We start from the raw sequence: 18,213 nt of genomic DNA on the forward strand, positions 1-18,213 counted from the left end.
TGTTAACATATAACTAGCTTGAAATGACTAAAGCTTCAGGGGATCTGATCTGTTGATCGCGTTAAAATCCACCTGTTTGTTCCGCATGCTGCCTCAAAGGAAATTGAAGCTTAACAACGGCTTTTGAATCTGTTTTTATCAGAGGCTAGCAGGCGTTTTGCACTTCCGAGCAAACTTACTCTAGGCTTCCCTGCTGGCAATCAAAACTACAGAAAAATGAACTTGACATTGCAGGAAGTTCTAGACAGGCACCCTGCCCCCCCCCCCAATTTACACGTGAACACATATACGTGGAGTGCTGGGTAATAATTACGTAAATAAATAGAATCATATTCGTATGGCATGAGAGAGAGCTGGAGAGTCCTTGTGGCTCGTGAGGAGACCCTACCGGGAGCCTGAAGAGGTCAGTCAAGGTAGAGGAGGCCCCAGAGACCTCAGGTACAGCAGGGCTTTGTTTAGGCTGCTCAGCCTCCCCACCTAACAGCTGATGCATGGGGTAGAACAGCAGCGGTCCCAGATTTCCCCCACGTCCTCCAGCTGGCCCCAGAGCTTCAACCCTAGTTGAAGAGCAATTTGGGTGGAGGGAAAGAGAGCAGGACAGCAGGGGGGAAATGGGTGTTTAGAGGCTTTTTGGAGTGTACTCCTAAATTTATGCAATTTCACTTACGTGCGTGATGAACACAAGCCCTGTAAGGTCATCGTCTAACTCCAGTCCTTCTGTAGTACTGGTGGGACTTCCAACATAATAAATAAGGAATATTCTGTATGGGAGACTTTCCACTTGACAAAAAAGAGCCTTAATAAAAACTACCCTTAGGTTTAAAAATGAAGACTATCTTACAAGAGACTTTGGGGGGATTTTCAAAATTACCTCTTTCAGTGGTCTTGAAATATGATGAAATATAACCTCTGAAAAGGTTGACAGCTGGGCTAGTGAAGGTCCAAGCTTCTTTAACCTTGGTTCTCGAACGTAATCTGTTCCAGAATTCTGTTCAACTTACGGAACGTTTTAAAACCAAGGCATGGCTTCCGATTGGCGCAGGTGCCCAGGAAACAATAGCTGACAGCCGCACTGGACGTTCGGCTTCCAAAAAACCTTCAAAAACCGGAACACACAATTCTGGGTTTTCAGCATTTGGGAGCCGAAATGTTTGAGACCCAAGGATCCACTGTAATCATCTTCAAATGGATTTTTCTTAATGACCATCTACCCTATTGCTTACTGTTTTCAGAAGTGATAAAGTTTGTGTATTATAAATGAAAAACCTAGTAGAACTCTTAGTGAAAACATTTATTCTGCCAACGATACATCTCATTTCCATTGTATATAATTTTGAGCTCCGACAACAAAATCATATACGGTTTTCTTAACAGAAGAACATTCCAGCCGTTAAGATAATGTCAAGTAAAATACTGAGCATCCCAAAACAACTGTGCCTTTTGCTTAGTCCATGCGAGCTTTCAGTGTTCGGGTAGTTATCTTGTCTTTTTCACTGGTGAAGAGAGAAAAGAGGAGGAGAAACAGAGGTGAAATCTCACACTGATGCCCAGCAGTGTAAATCATATTTTTACCTCTTGGGGAATTTCCATCAAGCATCGGCCACTCACTAGAAAAACAAGGAGCTTAGCTAGGTTAGTCCAGCTCCCTTGTCGCAGATGCCGATCGTTTTCTCACTGGTGCAAGCAGGAATGCCTGCTGCTCTCTACACCTACTGCCAACTAGGAGGGGAAACTAAATTAACTTCATCACTTCCATGGGACTCATTTTTCTGGGTCAGCCTTGCTGGAGAGCTACTCTCCCTGCAGCTAAGCCATGAAGATCAATCAACCTCTTGGACATGTTTTGCAGCAAACGTACTAAAAAAGAGAGAGACCCGACCACAACAAACCAAAAGCATACTTACATGACATGAACGATCACGCCCATGCCTGACACGGCGTCTCTGTCCACCGCATTGAGCATGGCTTGGCCTATGGTTTCAAAGAGGTCGTCTGGTTCCTGCATTCAAGAGAGGAACAGAGAAACCCTTTTCTTGTACAGTGGTGCCTCGCAAGACGAAATTAATTCGATCCGCGAGTTTTGTCGTCTTGCGATTTTTTTCGTCTTGCGAAGCACGGTGTCGGGAAAGTTTTGGAAAAGCTTCAAAAATCACCAAAGTCTTCAAAAACCTCAAAAAAGGCTACCACACCGCGTTCTATGAGTTGCTCCTCAAAGTCAAGTCGCAACTGTATTAACGGTGTTAAGAAAAAGGAAACAAACTTGCAAGACGTTTCCATCTTGCGAAGCAAGCCCTTAGGGAAAATCGTCTTGCGAAGCAGCTCAAAAAACAAAAAACCCTTTCATCTAGCGAGTTTTTTGTCTTGCGAGGCATTCGTCTTGCGAGGTACCACTGTACTTGGAATTCCTTTAGGTGTGTTGTATCTAGAACGAGCTTTGCACGAGGAGGAATTAGATCACGTGGCCCTTAAGTTTTAATCTGACAATTTTGATCTTTAGTCTTTTAAAGGCCCTTAATTTTGTAATCTGACAACATGTGAGGTGGGGTGGATTACAATATTATTATTATTATTATTATTATTATTATTATTATTATTATTATTATTATTAAAATTTGTATACTGGCCTTCATCCAAAGATCACAGGGTGGTTCACAACATAAAAATACTAAATACGCAACGAAACAAAATCAAATATCTTTAATATGGTCAATGACCAGCAAGCAATTTATAAAATAAAATATGACATTATAAGTAATATTGTGCTACAGGTAACAGTGGAAATATGGCCAAATCACAGAATTGGTGCTTATGTTTATGACCAGGTTTCGACTTTTAAGGTTTTAAGGATTCAATTCAAATGTCACTACTGTTTATTATCGTTCCTTCGATGTTTACAATTTGCAACAAAACAAAAACAAACCAATCACACACCCCCCAAAGGCCATAAAATGTTTAATCAGCCAAAAGGCCAGTAACATAACAAGAACAACAATTTATTATTTGTTCCCCAGCCACTCTGGGCGGCTTCCAACAAGGATTAAAAATACATCAAAATGTCACACATTAAAAACTTCCCTGAACAGGGCTGCCCTCAGATGTCTTCTAAATGTCAGGTAGTTGTTTACCTCTTTGACATCTTATGGGAGGGCATTCCATAGGGCAGGCACCACTACCAAGAAGGCCCTCTGCCTGGTTCCCTGTAGCTTTGCTTCTCGCAGTGAGGGAACCGCCAGAAGGCCCTTGGCACCGTTGAGGCACTATGCATTAGCGAGAGCAGGTGTTTTTAGAGGCAGCCCCACAAAATCTTGCCCTTGCCAAGGTAATGAAAGCAGAAACACTCATGCCCATGCTTCTTGTGTGCTCCTGGCTAAGACTGCATCCTACTTACCATGTCTGGCTCCCACAGGGACTCGCACATGCCGTACATCTGCTCTGCGCAAGTCCCGCTGACCACAAAGTCCTCCGTTGTCATTGGGCAGCCAATCAGGTCTAAGGAGCAGATGAAGGGCTCGTACGTGACCGGGTCCAAGCCGGCTATCACGGGCTCCGTGTAGTAAGGTCCAAACCTGAAAACAGCAGGAAAAGGCGTGTTAGCGATCCATTCAGCAAACTCATCCCAAACACCATCTAAACATGACAAAGCTATGCTAAAAAAAAAGCTACTACAAACCCAACTTTGAGAAAAGGGGAAGCAACAGGAAAATACATCCAATCGCATTTCTGTTGGGATGCCTAAGCAGACAAGTTTAGGTTATGCTTAGAAGTGGCCAGATCTTCAAATATCTGGAGAGAAGGGCAGAACTCCCCAGCCCCTCCAGTTCAGATGTAGCTTGCTAGAGCTACCCAGAGCACTTTTTGCGGTACACCAGCTTTTGGCCTGACATAGGTATTGATTTGTCTCAGGTGTGCAGAGTCCTCCCTTCCCTTCGGTAACTTCACAGACAAAAATTAACCAGAAGTTAATATTTTATAGTCCTTTTTATTCAGCAAGCAAAAATCCACAATTCTCCCACTTCCGTCCCTGGCAACATCCTGGACGCCAATGGGAGGTTCCTCTTCCTCCTCTCTGCATTCTTTGTTCTCCAATACGGATGGACCTCCTAGTTCTTGGAGAGGGAGGGTCCCCCGCACTCTCTAATGCCGCCTTTCTCAACCTGTGCGTCCCCAGATGTTGTTGAACTACAACTCCCATCACCCCTAGCTAGCAAGGCCAGAGCTCAGGGATGATGGGAGTTGTAGTCCAACAACATCTGGGGACCCACAGGTTGAAAACTGCTGCTCTAATGACATCTCTGCTGGCTGTTCCCTCCCTTCTGTTTCTCTTTCCGTTATCTCGTAACTAGGCAACTCCTGTCAAAGCTGCTCCATGTCTGTGCCTCTCTCTGCTCCTGAAACTGCTGGAAACAGGGAAGGCGAAACTTCCCCCTCCTCCTCTTCAGAGCCAAGCTGATCTGCCTGAGAATGCATTCCCCCATCTTCCGATTCAGACCATTCCCTGACAATTTGAGGGGGTTGGCAGATGGATGATCCCGTCTTTGAAGAAGAAGAGAAGAGTTTGGATTTGATATCCCACTTTATCACTACCTGAAGGAGTTGCAAAGCGGCTAACATTTTCCTTTCCCTTCCTCCCCCACAACAAACCCTCTGTGAGGTGAGGCTGAGAGACTTCAGAGAAGTGTGACTGGCCCAAGGTCACCCAGCAGCTGCATGTGGAGGAGCGGAGACGCAAACCCGGTTCACCAGATTACGAGTCCACCGCTCTTAACTACTACACCACACTGGCTCTGAGCAGGAGGGATGGGCCACAGGGACCTCCTTGTCTCTTCCAAATCAAACTGGTGCTTCAAGAGAACCCACCAGCCAGCAGAGATTCCAGGAGTTCAGTTGCAGCTAGGGCTTCAATCTGTTCTAAGATTTATCTTCAGTTCAAGCCCATGCATTCTGCAATGTTACTGAACTTCTTAGCTGAAATGCAATTCTTTTAAATCCTTTACCGTCTCTCATACAGCAGGTTAGACACCATACTCATCAGGGTCTGCGGTTTGATTTGCCGGCCTTCTTTCAGCTCGTAAAGATTCAGCCGGAACTTGAGCCTTTGAGCGCTGTTAAGAGACAAAAACTGGTGTTTATTCCAAGGCCCTAAATCCATTTTCCACTGGGTGGCTAAGGAAGCACAATGTACATATCTCAGGACATTCTGCAACTGCTCCCCGTGGCATGGCAGATAGTTGTTTATTGGAGAATTTTGGACTAATCTGAATAATCTCCAGTTTCCTTTATGCTTGCTTGCTTTATTTTTTTTCATAAGACCAAGATCATAGTCTTAGTTGTTGCAGGATACAACACAGATCTATGCAAGTACTTTGCAAAACCTACACCAGCTGGAAGCCCAGACTTCTCTACTATTCACAATTTGATAACTTCAGCTTAAAATTTAGAAGTTCGAACCTATTGGCTCTATGAATTGGGGTGGGGGAGATTATTTAATGCCAATATGCTATTGCTCTTAAACACACACCCTGTGGAAAAAATTAGGCAATGTTATTTAATAAGCCATTCCTAAAACATGCTTGCATTTGACCTGATTTGAGTTTCAATTCAAAACTGCATTGTTCTAAGACAAAGATATTGCTGGACTACAAACCCCATTATCCTTGACCATGAGCCACGCTGGCTGGGGATAATGGGAATTGGGAGTCCAAAAACATCTAGAGTTCACTGGTTTCCCATCTCTGTTTTAAGAGGGGAAAATGTAGCTCATTCTTCTAGAAACTTGACTTATGTGTTCTAAAAAAGCAAAACAAAAACAAACCCTCAAGGTAATGAATATTTTAACCTTCAGTTCACAGGATATGTGTGTGTTGGTGATCTATAAAATGCTCAGCTGCAGGGAATTTTGCCTCTGGAAAAAACTGTCCCTGTCCAACAGAACAGGTGATGAGAAAAACTACAAAACATTATCTGTATTTGTTTTCTATTTTCTGATATTCGCAACTTCCATGCAACCTTGCCAAGAGAGCCACTCTTCCCATTTTGGAAGAGTTGGGGATACCAAGACCGAAAGAGCAGCAATTCACAAAAATCTAGCCACGAACCTCCCAAAAACAGTTCCCAAGGCCCCTAGCACTGGACAACACCAATTTTCTTGCTTTGAGCAAGAACAAATACTTACACTGTCTGAACATCAGTGGCGAGTCCAGCCAAACCGATGAATAATCTGTCTCCCATTGGGAAAATTTTCTGGAAATCCGTAGTCACCATCTGGGCTTGAATGCCAAACCTCCGGTCAGCAGCAATGGCGACACAGTTTTTCCCTTTCATGGCCATTACGGCCCCACCGTTATAGGACATAATAGACTGGGAAAGGAGGGAGAAGGCAGGCTGGTTAGTCAACATTATTAAGAAACCAATTTGGCAACACTTTTTCACTGGGATGGAGATTCTCCAAATCAGACCACTATGTGTGAGCCTCTTCGGTAGGACGGTCAACTACACATATGTAAGAAAAGTGTGTCGGAGATCTGATACGGTTCCCACTTTCTTCCAAATGTTGTTAGAATAGAGTGCGCCTCTGGGGGCGAAGTCAAAATGCTGCGCTAGCAACACCAAAGTGACCTCCCTGGGGAACAATACTGTGCAGCGCATGTGGAGGTCCTGGGCTGTCCAGACGACAAGACCCCCCTCTCTGATGCAATCCAGAGGAAAGCAGAGCAATACGTTTGGCACCAGCTTGGCTGCAGTTGTGGTTAAAGGTAAAGGGACCCCTGACCATTAGGTCCAGTCGTGGCCGACTCTGGGGTTGTGGCACTCATCTCGCTTTATTGGCAGAGGGAGCCGGCGTACAGCTTCCGGGTCATATGGCCAGCATGACTAAGCCGCTTCTGGCAAACCAGAGCAGCGCACAGAAACACCATTTACCTTCCCACTGGAGTGGTACCTATTTATCTACTTGCACTGGTGTGCTTTCGAACTGCTAGGTTGGCAGGAGCAGGGACAGACTAGAGCTCACCCCGTCACGAGGATTCGAACCACCGACCTTCTGATTGGTAAGTCCTAGGCTCTGTGGTTTAACCCATAGTGCCACCCGTGTCCCATGCAGTTGTGGTTAGAAAGAAGCATATAAGGCGCCGGCCAACTGTGTTAGGGACCCCACTCCAGATTTGTGCACTCCTTAACCTTTTCTTCTCCCAAAGATATCCCCGCAAGGCAGCAGGCGCTTAGGATCAGAATCTTCCTTCTTTCTCAAATGTGGACCTCCAGCTGTTTTTGGATTACAACTCCCACCATCCCTGAGCTCTGGCCTTGCTAGCTAGGGATGATGGGAGTTGTAGTTCAACAACATCTGGAGACCCACAGGTTGAGAAAGCTATAAGGTAAAGGACCCCTGGATGGTTAAGTCCAGTCAAAGGCGACTATGGGGTGCAGCGCTCATCTCGCTTTCAGGCCGAGGGAGCCGGCATTTGTCCAAAGACAGCTTTCCGGGTCATGACTAAACTGTTTCTGCGGCAACGGGACATTGTGACGGAAACCAGAGCGCACAGAAATGCCATTTACCTTCCCGCCACAGCAGTACCTATTCATCTACTTGCACTGGTGTGCTTTCAAACTGCTTCGTAGGCAGGAGCTGGGACAGAGCAATGGGAGATCACCCCGTCACGGGGATTTGAACATCCAACCTTCTGATCGGCAAGCCCAACAGGCTCAGTGGTTTAGACCACACCACCACCCACATCCCTGGCTATAGCAGGACCAGTGGTCAGGCATGATGGGAACTGTAGTCCAAAAAACACACACCAGCTGCAAGCCCAGGTTTGGGGGAAACGTTGTCCTAGATGCACTACCTTCCCAGATGGTCAGCCTCATCTGCCCCTATGTGGACAATAAAGAAAACCTCAATTCCCCTAACCCTGGGCGGGTGCCTGGAACCACTGGACGGGGGCCAACTTTCGCTATCGCTTCTACCAGAGCCCGGGACGATACGTCATGGGGATTTGAACCGCCAACCTTCTGACCAGGACCAGTGGTCAGGCATGATGGGAACTGTAGTCCAAAAAACACACACCAGCTGCAAGCCCAAGTTTGGGGAAAACTCTGTCCCAGGTGCACTACCTCCCCAGATAGATGAGCTCCATGTGCCCCTATGTCAGCCTTTCTCAACCAGTGGGTCCCCAGATGTTGTTGAACTACAACTCCCATCACCCCTAGCTAGCAAGGCCAGAGCTCAGGGATGATGGGAGTTGTAGTCCAACAACATCTGGAGACCCACAGGTTGAGAACCGCTGTCCTATGTGGACAATAAAGAAAGCCTCGATTCCCCCAACCCCGGACAGGCACCTGGAACCACTTGACGGGGGCCAACTTTCGCTATCGCTTCTACCAGAGCCCGGGACGATCCGTCACGGGGATTCGAACCTCCAACCTTCTGCTCGGCAAGCCCAAGGGGCTCAGTGGTTTAGACCACAGCGCCACCCGCATCCCTAGCTATAGGAGGACCAGTGGTCAAGCATGATGGGAAGTGTAGTCCAAAAAACACACACCAGCTGCAAGCCCAAGTTTGGGGGAAACATTGTCCCAGATGCACTACATTCCCAGATGGACGAGCCCCATGTGCCCCTATGTCAGCCTTTCTCAACCTGTGGGTCCCCAGATGTTGTTGAACCACAACTCCCATCACCCCTAGCTAGCAAGACCAGAGCTCAAGGATGATGGGAGTTGTAGTCCAACAACATATGGGGACCCACAGGTTGAGAACCTATGTGCACAATAAAGAAAGCCTCGATTCAGTGGCGTAGCGTGGGTTGTCAGCACCCGGGGCAAGGCAAGTAATTTGCGCCCCCTAACCCGTGGATTTGCGCCCCCTAACCCGTGGATTTGCGCCCCCTAACCTGTGGATTTGCCCTAACCCCAGATGTTGCACCCGGTGCAGCCGCCCCCCCCTGCACCCCCCACGCTACGCCACGGCCTCGATTCCCCCAACCCCGGGCCACTTGACGGGGGCAAACTTTCGCTATGGCTTCTACCAGAGCCTGGGGACTCTCCCGGGCTGGAACAGGCCAGAGCCCAGCGCACCCACCCTCCTCTTTGCCACGGGGTCTGCGGGAAGGGGAGCCGCCTTTCCCCGGCCTCTCCCTCCCTCCTGGGCGATTCGCACCCAGAGCCTGGCCGAGGGCTCCCATCTTGGCAGAGGCGGGATTCAGCCAGGAGCAGCCGATCAGCGCCTCGACCACCTTGGTCCAGTAGCACCCCGTTCCGCTGGTCATTTTTTGTCCCGCCCCCCCCCCCCCCCCCGCTCCCCTTTAGAACCCACCATGATGGACGCTGGTAAGAAAACGAGCCCTTATCCCCGCGCTCCTCTCGCTTCCTGTCGCTCACTGCCGCTAAGGCCCGCCTCCGCCTCCCTGCCACTGGCTAGCGTCGCCACTCGCGCCGCTTCCCATTGGGTAGCTGGGCGCCGTCAGTCAAGGCTCGGCCTCTACCCTCGGGGCGGCCGGCAGAAGGATGTGAAGAGTCATGGTTCCTCCTCCCGCGCAGTACACTCGCACGTAGAGATAAAAATGGAGAGAGATCCATCCTCTCTCGTGAAGAGATAGCTTCCGGGTTCGTAATGGATTATTTTTTTCAAAAAAAAAATATTTATTTATATTTTACAAGTGCTATAACAATACAAAATACATACCCATATTTAGAGATTTCTCCGAATCTCTAGACTGCCCACCTTCCCCTCCAATGGGTCCCATTATAAACCTTTTCAAGTGCATATTATTTCCTCGTCCAAATTTTATGTCTGTCTCCATTTTATCCATAATATCTTCTGCGTTACAAGTGTTATTGCAATCCTGCTAATGTTTTTATCTGGAATGGGTGACAATTTTAGTCCCCAGCCCCAGGTGAAATTCAGGATCACATTCTGCGCTTCGTCTGGAATATATATATCTGGAATTTGTCTGAATATATATATATTTCCACGTGAAATATTTTTTTCATTATTGCCTGTATTGCATTATTGCCCATGTTGCCTTGTGTTCCATTCGCTGGAATACACCCACAATGTGTTTTTACATCTAAAAAAACTCAGGTATAAACTGACTGCAAGGACTAAGGGCTGAGTTAAGAAAGAGAAGAAACATGCGTTGCCATCTAATCGCACGCTATAATTATGGATTTCTGCAAACAAACACCTAACAGGAAAAACCGCTTTTTTTTAAAGTGGCAGAAAGGAGGCTTAATAATATTTAAAATAAATAAGTAATCGGGATTCGGATATGATGCACAACTCTTCTATTGCCTTTGATTCCTATCTCTATGAACAGCAACCGGAAGTGGCGTAGGATCCAATTGCAAGCCTGAATGCTTTTTTTTCAACCAAGTACCCACAGAGATAATAAATTTCAGAGATATCTCATGGTTGGTTGGCTAAATGGCAGCAGATCAGAAGGGTTTTTGACTCTCGACTGATTAAAAATTTGTTGTCTGTCTTGTATTTTGACGGCCTTCCGAAAGCTCTCCTTCCACAAGCCTTGTAAATCGAGGACTTTCCCAATTTGCATCTGCACTGCAATTGCTTTTTAAATATATTTTAAAGACTTTTCTGTATTTTCTCTCTGTGGTTTGGTACCCTGGGCTCCTTTGGGAGGAAGGGTGGTATAGAATTTAATAAATTAAATAAACTAAAAAGCACCCCTTCCTTCCTTCACCCTTACTGAAAAAGACCAGGGAGGGGGAAAACAGAAACATACCCTCCAACATTTCTCCGATAAAAATAGGGATGTCCCATTTCATAATTATAATTTTACTATTTACACCTCACCCATCTGACTGGGTTGCCCCAGCCACTCTGGGCAGCTTCCAACATATATAAATACATCATGAAACATGAAACATTTTTTAAAAAACCTTCCCTATACAGGGCTGTCTTCAGATGGCTTGTGGGTCGGATAACTCCATACCCTCCAATATTTCTCTAATGGAAATAGGGACGTCCTAAGGAAAAGTGGAACATTGCGGGATCAAATCAGAAACTGACGGCTTCTCTAAATCAGTGGCATCCCTGTGTTATAATAATTTGAGGTCTCAAATATATAAATTTAATGTTTATAAATTTACAAGGCAAACACATACATAAATATATAAACCACATCTCTGAAACAGTACAGGAAGACACAGGAAGACAGTCCTGAAACCATTTTGACACTCCCAAACTGACCAAATGTTTCTCTGCAAGGAGGGAGGATATGAAATAAAACCTCCCCATTGTCTCTTTGCTCACAAATCCTGCCTTAAGGGCACTTTAAAGATATGAACAGGGTGAGCCTGTGACCTGGACTCAGGAATTAAGTATTTACCATCAGAAAAGGATGGCCCGGCTCTCCATTAACACCCATTAACACCCATTAAACCCATTAACAGCCAGGTAAACCCAGTAGTGATGTATGGAAGTGAGAGCTGGACCATAGAGAAGGCTGATCGCAGAATAACTGCCTCCCGCAGTTTGGTCAAACTCATGTTGGTGGATTCGAGAACACTGTCCATCCATCTTGTCCTCTGTCGTCCCCTTCTCCTTGTGCCCTCCATCTTTCCCAACATCAGGGTCTTTTCCAGGGAGTCTTCTCTTCTCATGAGGTGGCCAAAGTATTGGAGCCTCCGCTTCAGGATCTGTCCTTCCAGTGAGCACTCAGGGCTGATTTCCTTCAGAATGGAGAGGTTTGTTCTTCTTGCAGTCCATGGGACTCTCAAGAATCTCCTCCAGCTCCATAATTCAAAAGCATCAATTCTTCGCCGATCAGCCTTCTTTATGGTCCAGCACTCACTTCCATACATCACTACTGGGAAAACCATAGCTTTAACTATACGGACCTTGGTTGGCAAGGTGATGTCTCTACTTTTTAAGATGCTGTCTAGGTTTGTAATTGCTTTTCTCCCAAGAAGCAGGCGTCTTTTAATTTTGTGGCTGCTGTCACCATCTGCAGTGGTCATGGAGCCCAAGAAAGTAAAATCTCTCACTGCCTCCATTTCTTCCCCTTCTATTTGCCAGGAGGTGATGGGCCCAGTGGCCATGATCTTTGTTTTTTTGGTGTTGAGCTTCAGACCATATTTTGCGCTCTCCTCTTTCACCTTCAATAAAAGGTTATTTAATTCCTCCTCACTTTCTGCCATCAAGGTTGTGTCATCTGCATATTCAGCAAAGTAGGGATTGCTAAACGGAATACCAGAAAAGGCCAATTGGGGCAGGATGAAACCTTGCAAGGTTCAAATAAAAGGTCTGAAACCTCATTTTCATTAAATAAGAGATGTGGCTAAGGGAGGAAACGATTGACATATGTTTGCAACAGGAGCGGGAACCTGATTTTAAGAAATTGTATTCAATTAAAGCAATTTGGTTTGATTTGTAATAATTTGGGAAATTAATAAAAATAATGGGGGGGGGGGGAGAAAACTTATCCCCCCCCCCCCATCAGGACCTCCACCTACAATGTCTGAATACCTGCATCTGGTTTGGAAGAATGGCAGATGAAGATGATGGATTTTTCGGAGCTAGCCAACCTAACCGGAAGAGTCCGCGACCAGAAGGAGGAGTATCAGGAAGAATGGATAAAATTTAATGATTACTTAGTTAAATATGTCAAGTTAAATTAACTGAAAACAGCTTGCAGATACTTAATTGGCTTAGGATTTTATTTATGTTAAGTGATGAATTAATATGTTTAATTTCACAATGTGAAGATTGAAGGATGTTAATGCCTAAGTTAAATTTTATAAGAACTGCGATTTGGAAAACCGTTAAAAGGACATGCAATAAAATTCAACCAAGGGGAAGCGAGGAAGTCACTTAACAATGTTAATAAGAGTAATTTTCAATTACTACAATTTTCAAAAGGCTATGATTTATGTTTGTTTGTCTTATCTGTTTGTTTATAATGTTGTGAAAACCAATAAAATTTTTAGGAAAAGAAAGAAAAAGAGAATGGAGAATGGAAAGTTCCAGGTTATTCCTTGTGGCCTCTACCACCTTTTATGCCAAATTGAGCAGGAATAACTAAAAATGCACGAATCCTAGAGAAGAGGCAAGACGTGCCCTGGGATCAACAGGGAAGCTGCGTTTATGGGGGCGCCCCTCGTTTTGCAAACCGATGGGAAGCCAGTTGAGAAACAAAAGACACCGTCGTCCCTGGGTGGGCTCGAACCACCAACCTTTCGGTTAACAGCCGAACGCGCTAACCGATTGCGCCACAGAGACCGGCTTGCGGCGGGGAAGTGCTTGCCCTGCATTGCTAACTCCGAAGCCTAGTTAAAAATAAATAAATCGCAACGGTTCTGGATTCGACCGCTGGAGGCGGAGTGAGATTGGAAAGGTTTGGAAGAAAAGCCAGCGCGCAACACGATCTTCAGGTTGTGGCTGGTAGTGCAATGGATACTAGGCAGACTGCAGAAAGAAAATGCATGCAAAAAAAATGGTATACCATATTCTATTCTATTCTCCTTTTTCTATTTTTTTTTTGGGGGGGTACATGGCTTTCTTTTTTAAAGCAATCTTCGCATGCAAGAGCTGGCATTGCTGCACGTTGCAAAATCAGCTTCCTCTTCTACAGCTGCCGTTCACGCGCCACGCAATGCGCTGGCATCGCTCTTGCAGAGGTAAAGGCGCTCTCTCCACGCAAGATCCTGCTCCACGCGTGTCTTGTTGTGTCGTGCGCGTGGTGGGCCAGCAGAGGGAGCGCCTCCTCCCTGCTCTTTGAACAGCATCCCTAGAACTGGCGCAATGGCAGGTCCCTATCAGGTCTTGGTTAGCAGCGAGGAAAAACTCCCCCGCGAAGCTCAGCGTGGAAAACCTGTTTTATAAAACCCTCATCCATTGCTCTCCTAAAGCCAACCTTTTATTTTCAGTCCCCCCCCGTTATTTTATTTTCATTTCCCTTATTCTTCCTTCACCACCTTTATTTTCTTAATAAAGAAAATAATTTAAACCAAAACAGTTTAAATTAGCATTTGTTGGGGATTTCCTTGTGTTGTTTTGTTATCCTTGGGTGATTCTCAGAGTCTGCACGCTCTCAGAGCGAAAATATTCAAAAACATAAAAAGTTGGGATAGCTCAGTCGATAGAGCATGAGATGCTTAATCTGAGGTTCGTGGGTTCGAGCCCCACTCTGGGCAAAAAGTTTTCCTACGTTGCAGGTGGGTTGGACTAGATGATTCTCGTTCTCTCTTCCAATTCTACCTTTCTGTGTTCCTTAGTATCTGTTGACTTTGGTTATTTTCCTGTGTAGTTGCTGTTCCTCTGGCTATTTTTTAAAATAATAATAATAATAATAATAATAATAATAATAATAATAATAATAATAACAACAACAACAACAACAACAACATTATGCCTTTTCGACAGCCCCCTCCAATGTTTGTTTGTTTAAATATCCTTTGCCAGGTGTGCTGCTGAACTTCTTGTTCCAGGTAGATAAATGTAGGTGGTATCTTTATTGGAGTCAGTTTGGGTTTGGTTGGGGCTGTGTAGCGGTGAGTTCCGGATGGTGTTAAGACTCCATCAGCCCCCAGTAGCGTGGGAACTGTAGTTCCCTAAGCCGGGTTGGTATGCAAGCTTTTGTGTTACACAGAATTCTTGGTCAGGCAGAAGAGCAAAGACGGGGGAGAGGCTGTCCCTAAACTGTCAGTCTCTGCACCAGTTGAGGGTGCAGAATTAGAGCCACGAAGAGTCCTTCTGAGCTGTGCCACAGACCTGGATAAAACGACTTCACTTCTCCACGCCATTATTCGAAAGCGACCTGTCTAGCCAAAGAATTTCGACAGTGATCACAATTCATAAAGTGATGCACCCAGTCTTTGGAGGTGACCTGTATGCATAACCAACAAACTCAATCGGTTAGAGTCCATTGCGGGGTGTGGACATCAGATACACCCTTTGCTTTCACTTGTCAGGCGACAGGCAAAAATTCAACGGGTGCAGCTTTTCCCGTGGCAAAAGGTGGCGCTTGTCCCCCAGGGAACAGAGCCTCTGTATCAAGACAATGTTTAAAAAATAAGATTGCGGATTTAGGGGATGAAAACTTCACCCTGGTGTGGCCTGCCTTAGATTAATTCAGATCCTCTCCAACTTCTGCATCGATTCTCAACTTTTCTGCTCCTGTCGTTTTCTTACTGCATATAAAAGAGTATCATAATAACCACAATTCCAGCCTTTCAAGGTACTGTCGTTCCCCCATAATCGCCTAGGAGTTATGCTTTAGTCACACTCCCTCATATTCAAAACGTCAAAAAATATATCCCCTTGGTGGTTGCACGGAGAGTCTGCAACTTCAGAACCGTGTGCATTCTGACGTTCAAAGCCACACCGAGATTACTGTGATCTTTCATCGATCAGCTCACCCAGGAGCTCTTAAAAAATGCTGTTATTCTTGCGTGTGTGCGTGTGTGTGTGGTTGTTATTGACAAGACCGAGGACAAGAGGAGAGAAATCTGGAGACTCATTGCTGAGCTTCAGAAAATGAAGTTATTAAAACTTTGCTAGGACGTTACCTGCTGTCTTTGTCCAGGGAGTTTACTTGGCAGGGATACTGGAGTGGCTTGCCGGTTCCTGCTCCAAGTGGATCACGTTTGGTCAAAACTCTCCACTATGACCTGTCCATCTTGGGTGGCCCTGCATGGCATAGTTCATAGCTTCTCTGAGTTATTCAAGCCCCTTCGCCACGGCAAGGCATTGATCTAGCAGAGACATCACCTTGCCAACCAAGGTCCGTATAGTTAAAGCTATGGTTTTCCCAGTAGTGATGTATGGAAGTGAGAGCTGGACCATAAAGAAGGCTGATCGCCGAAGAATTGATGCTTTTGAATTCTGGTGCTGAAGGAGACTCTTGAGAGTCCCATAGACTGCAAGAAGATCAAACCTCTCCATTCTTAAGGAAATCAGCCCTGAGTGCTCACTGGAAGGACAGATCCCGAAGCTGAGGCTCCAATACTTTGGCCACCTCATGAGAAGAGAAGACTCCCTGGAGAAGACACTGATGCTGGGAAAGATGGAGGGCACAAGGAGAAGGGGACAACAGAGGACGAGATGGTTGGACAGTGTTCTGGAAGCTACCAGCATGAGTTTGACCAAACTGCGGGAGGCAGTGGAAGACAGGAGTGCCTGGCGTGCTCTGGTCCATGGGGTCACGAAGAGTCGGACACGACTAAACAACAACAACAACAACAACAACAACAACAACAACAACAACAACAACAACAACAACAACAGGACTCTACCACTTCGTGCTGCCGGTGTGCAGAGAAATCGCCTGTTTTAAGGGTCCGTCTGCCATCATAGGACACCCCCCCCCAGGAAAAAAACACTCTCACAGAGAAAGGTGGGGTGATCCCCTTCTCCTTAGCATGCAATATTTCTCTCTGTTCCAGGAGCTGGTTTTGCAGGCAAACATTTTATTTTTTAATGCGATACCTCTCACCAGTAAGTGGAACTGTTACGCGTGATTCTGCTGAACGCGTGACTCGGCCAGGTTCCTTTGGGGAATGAAGTCTGAAAAGGGCTTCTGAAATGAGCGAGGAGAGTTGAGATACCGCCCGTGGATGTATATTATTTGAAATATGGGGCTGGGGGGGGGGGGGGAAGACACGGGGCAGAGACCTTTTCAAAAGTCTGGCTGGCAGCCCTGCTTCGATGCACATCTGGCCAGCCAGAAGTTTCTCCAATGCATCTTTGCCCAGAAAATAAAAAATGTCTCCTCAAATTTTGATAAAATAATTGACTCAATAAGGGTTATGGGGTCGATGAGATGGGTGGAATCCAGCCCTCAAAAGAGCAGAAGGCTCTCTTTTCCCACAATACCCTGTAATTGACCTTAAAGTAGTCATATTTGAGGTTTTGCGCCACCGCTGATGGACTGAATCACGCCAAATGGTGTGCTAACTGACTTACCAATGGCAGAATGCCTGTGGTATCAACAGCTGTTTTGCGAATCCCCACTGCTCAGTAGGTAATTCTCTCTCTGCATTTTCCACATTTTTTATTTTTTTGGTCTAATCCCTCTTTTTACAGACCCCACCCCGACCAATGTGCATTCTGTGCCTCAGGAAAAAAACACCTTAATGCATCTGGTTATATACTGTGGTCCACGAAAGTTCATGGTGTAATAAATCGGTCTGTCTTCAAGGTGCGCCAATTCTCCTTGTAGCTTTTCCCTCCCAGAGGAAATCCGGTTTTATGGCCGTTCTCAATCAGAATGTCTTGCACGCGTCTTCCCTTCCCCGCATCTTGAGGGTCGTGGGAATGGTATCCAAAATATTACGGTACTCCCCTTCAAAGAAATGCGCGTCTTTAGCCAAGAGAGAATTATTGCTAGCCAAGGATGTGATTGTCATGATCACACATTTCCTCCCTCAGTCTTAAAAAACAACAACCCGAAAGGCGCGCGTTGCTTCGTTAAAATGGTCCCCATCCTAAATCTGCGTCCCCATTTGCGTGTGGTCGTTAGCAAAAACCCCAAGGAACGTCCAGACCAACTTTTACTGAGCGAAGCTGAATTTGTACCTAAAAGAGACGAGGAAGGAGATCAGCTGGTCTTCTGTGGGAGGCGGGTTGTTGTTGCTGCTACAAAAGCTTAAGAAATTGCATCTAGAGACATTCGTTGTTTAGTCGTTTAGTCGTGGCCGACTCTTCATGACCCCATGGACCAGAGCACGCCAGGCACTCCTGTCTTCCACTGCCTCCCGCAGTTTGGTCAGACTCATGCTGGTAGCTTCCAGAACACTGTCCAACCATCTCGTCCTCTGTCGTCCCCTTCTCCATCTTTCCCAACATCAGGGTCTTTTCCAGGGAGTCTTCTCTTCTCATGAGGTGGCCAAAGTATTAGAGTCTCAGCTTCAGGATCTGTCCTTCCAGTGAGCACTCAGGGCTGATTTCCTTCAGAATGGATAGGTTTGATCTTCTTGCAGTCCATGGGACTCTCAAGAGTCTCCTCCAGCACCAGAATTCAAAAGCATCAATTCTTCGGTGATCAGCCTTCTTTATGGTCCAGCTCTCACTTCCATACATTACTACTGGGAAAACCATAGCTTTTACTATACGGACCTTTGTTGGCAAGGGGATGTCTCTGTTTTTTAAGATGCTGTCTAGGTTTGTCACCCCAAGGAGATGCTGCTAATACAAATTGCAACGACTTCTCTCCCGGAGGCGCGCTCCATTGTCTCTCCAATCCCGTGGGGAAGAACTGG

The 18,213-nt window shown here is 46.0% G+C and overlaps 1 protein-coding gene and 1 non-coding gene across 2 annotated transcripts; both read right to left on the minus strand.

Annotated features, from left to right (window-relative positions):
* Positions 1–1,276: 1,276 nt before the first annotated feature.
* On the minus strand, positions 1,277–9,465 carry PSMB3 (proteasome 20S subunit beta 3). The gene is made up of 6 exons (XM_028703303.2): positions 9,308–9,465; positions 6,173–6,357; positions 4,995–5,102; positions 3,389–3,566; positions 1,905–1,999; positions 1,277–1,493 (listed from the first exon to the last, which is right to left on the minus strand). Exons 1-6 carry the CDS (start codon positions 9,308–9,310, stop codon positions 1,445–1,447), a joined length of 618 nt encoding a protein of 205 aa, XP_028559136.1. The 5' UTR covers positions 9,311–9,465; the 3' UTR covers positions 1,277–1,444.
* Positions 9,466–13,160: 3,695 nt separating this feature from the next.
* Positions 13,161–13,234, minus strand: TRNAN-GUU (transfer RNA asparagine (anticodon GUU)). Its single transcript has one exon. It is a non-coding gene; the product is annotated as a tRNA-Asn (tRNA).
* Positions 13,235–18,213: the final 4,979 nt, after the last annotated feature.

Source organism: Podarcis muralis, chromosome 13 (assembly GCF_964188315.1).
Source record: "Podarcis muralis chromosome 13, rPodMur119.hap1.1, whole genome shotgun sequence".
Lineage (NCBI taxonomy): Eukaryota > Metazoa > Chordata > Lepidosauria > Squamata > Lacertidae > Podarcis > Podarcis muralis.

Excerpts from the sequence above, each read along its gene's own strand:
- PSMB3 (XM_028703303.2), bottom strand. Across the intron at positions 5,103-6,172 it reads GCCACTGATGTTCAGACAGT|CGCTCAAAGGCTCAAGTTCC; the intron begins GTAAGTATTTGT and ends GTCTCTTAACAG. Across the intron at positions 2,000-3,388 it reads CCCTGTGGGAGCCAGACATG|GAACCAGACGACCTCTTTGA; the intron begins GTAAGTAGGATG and ends TCTTGAATGCAG.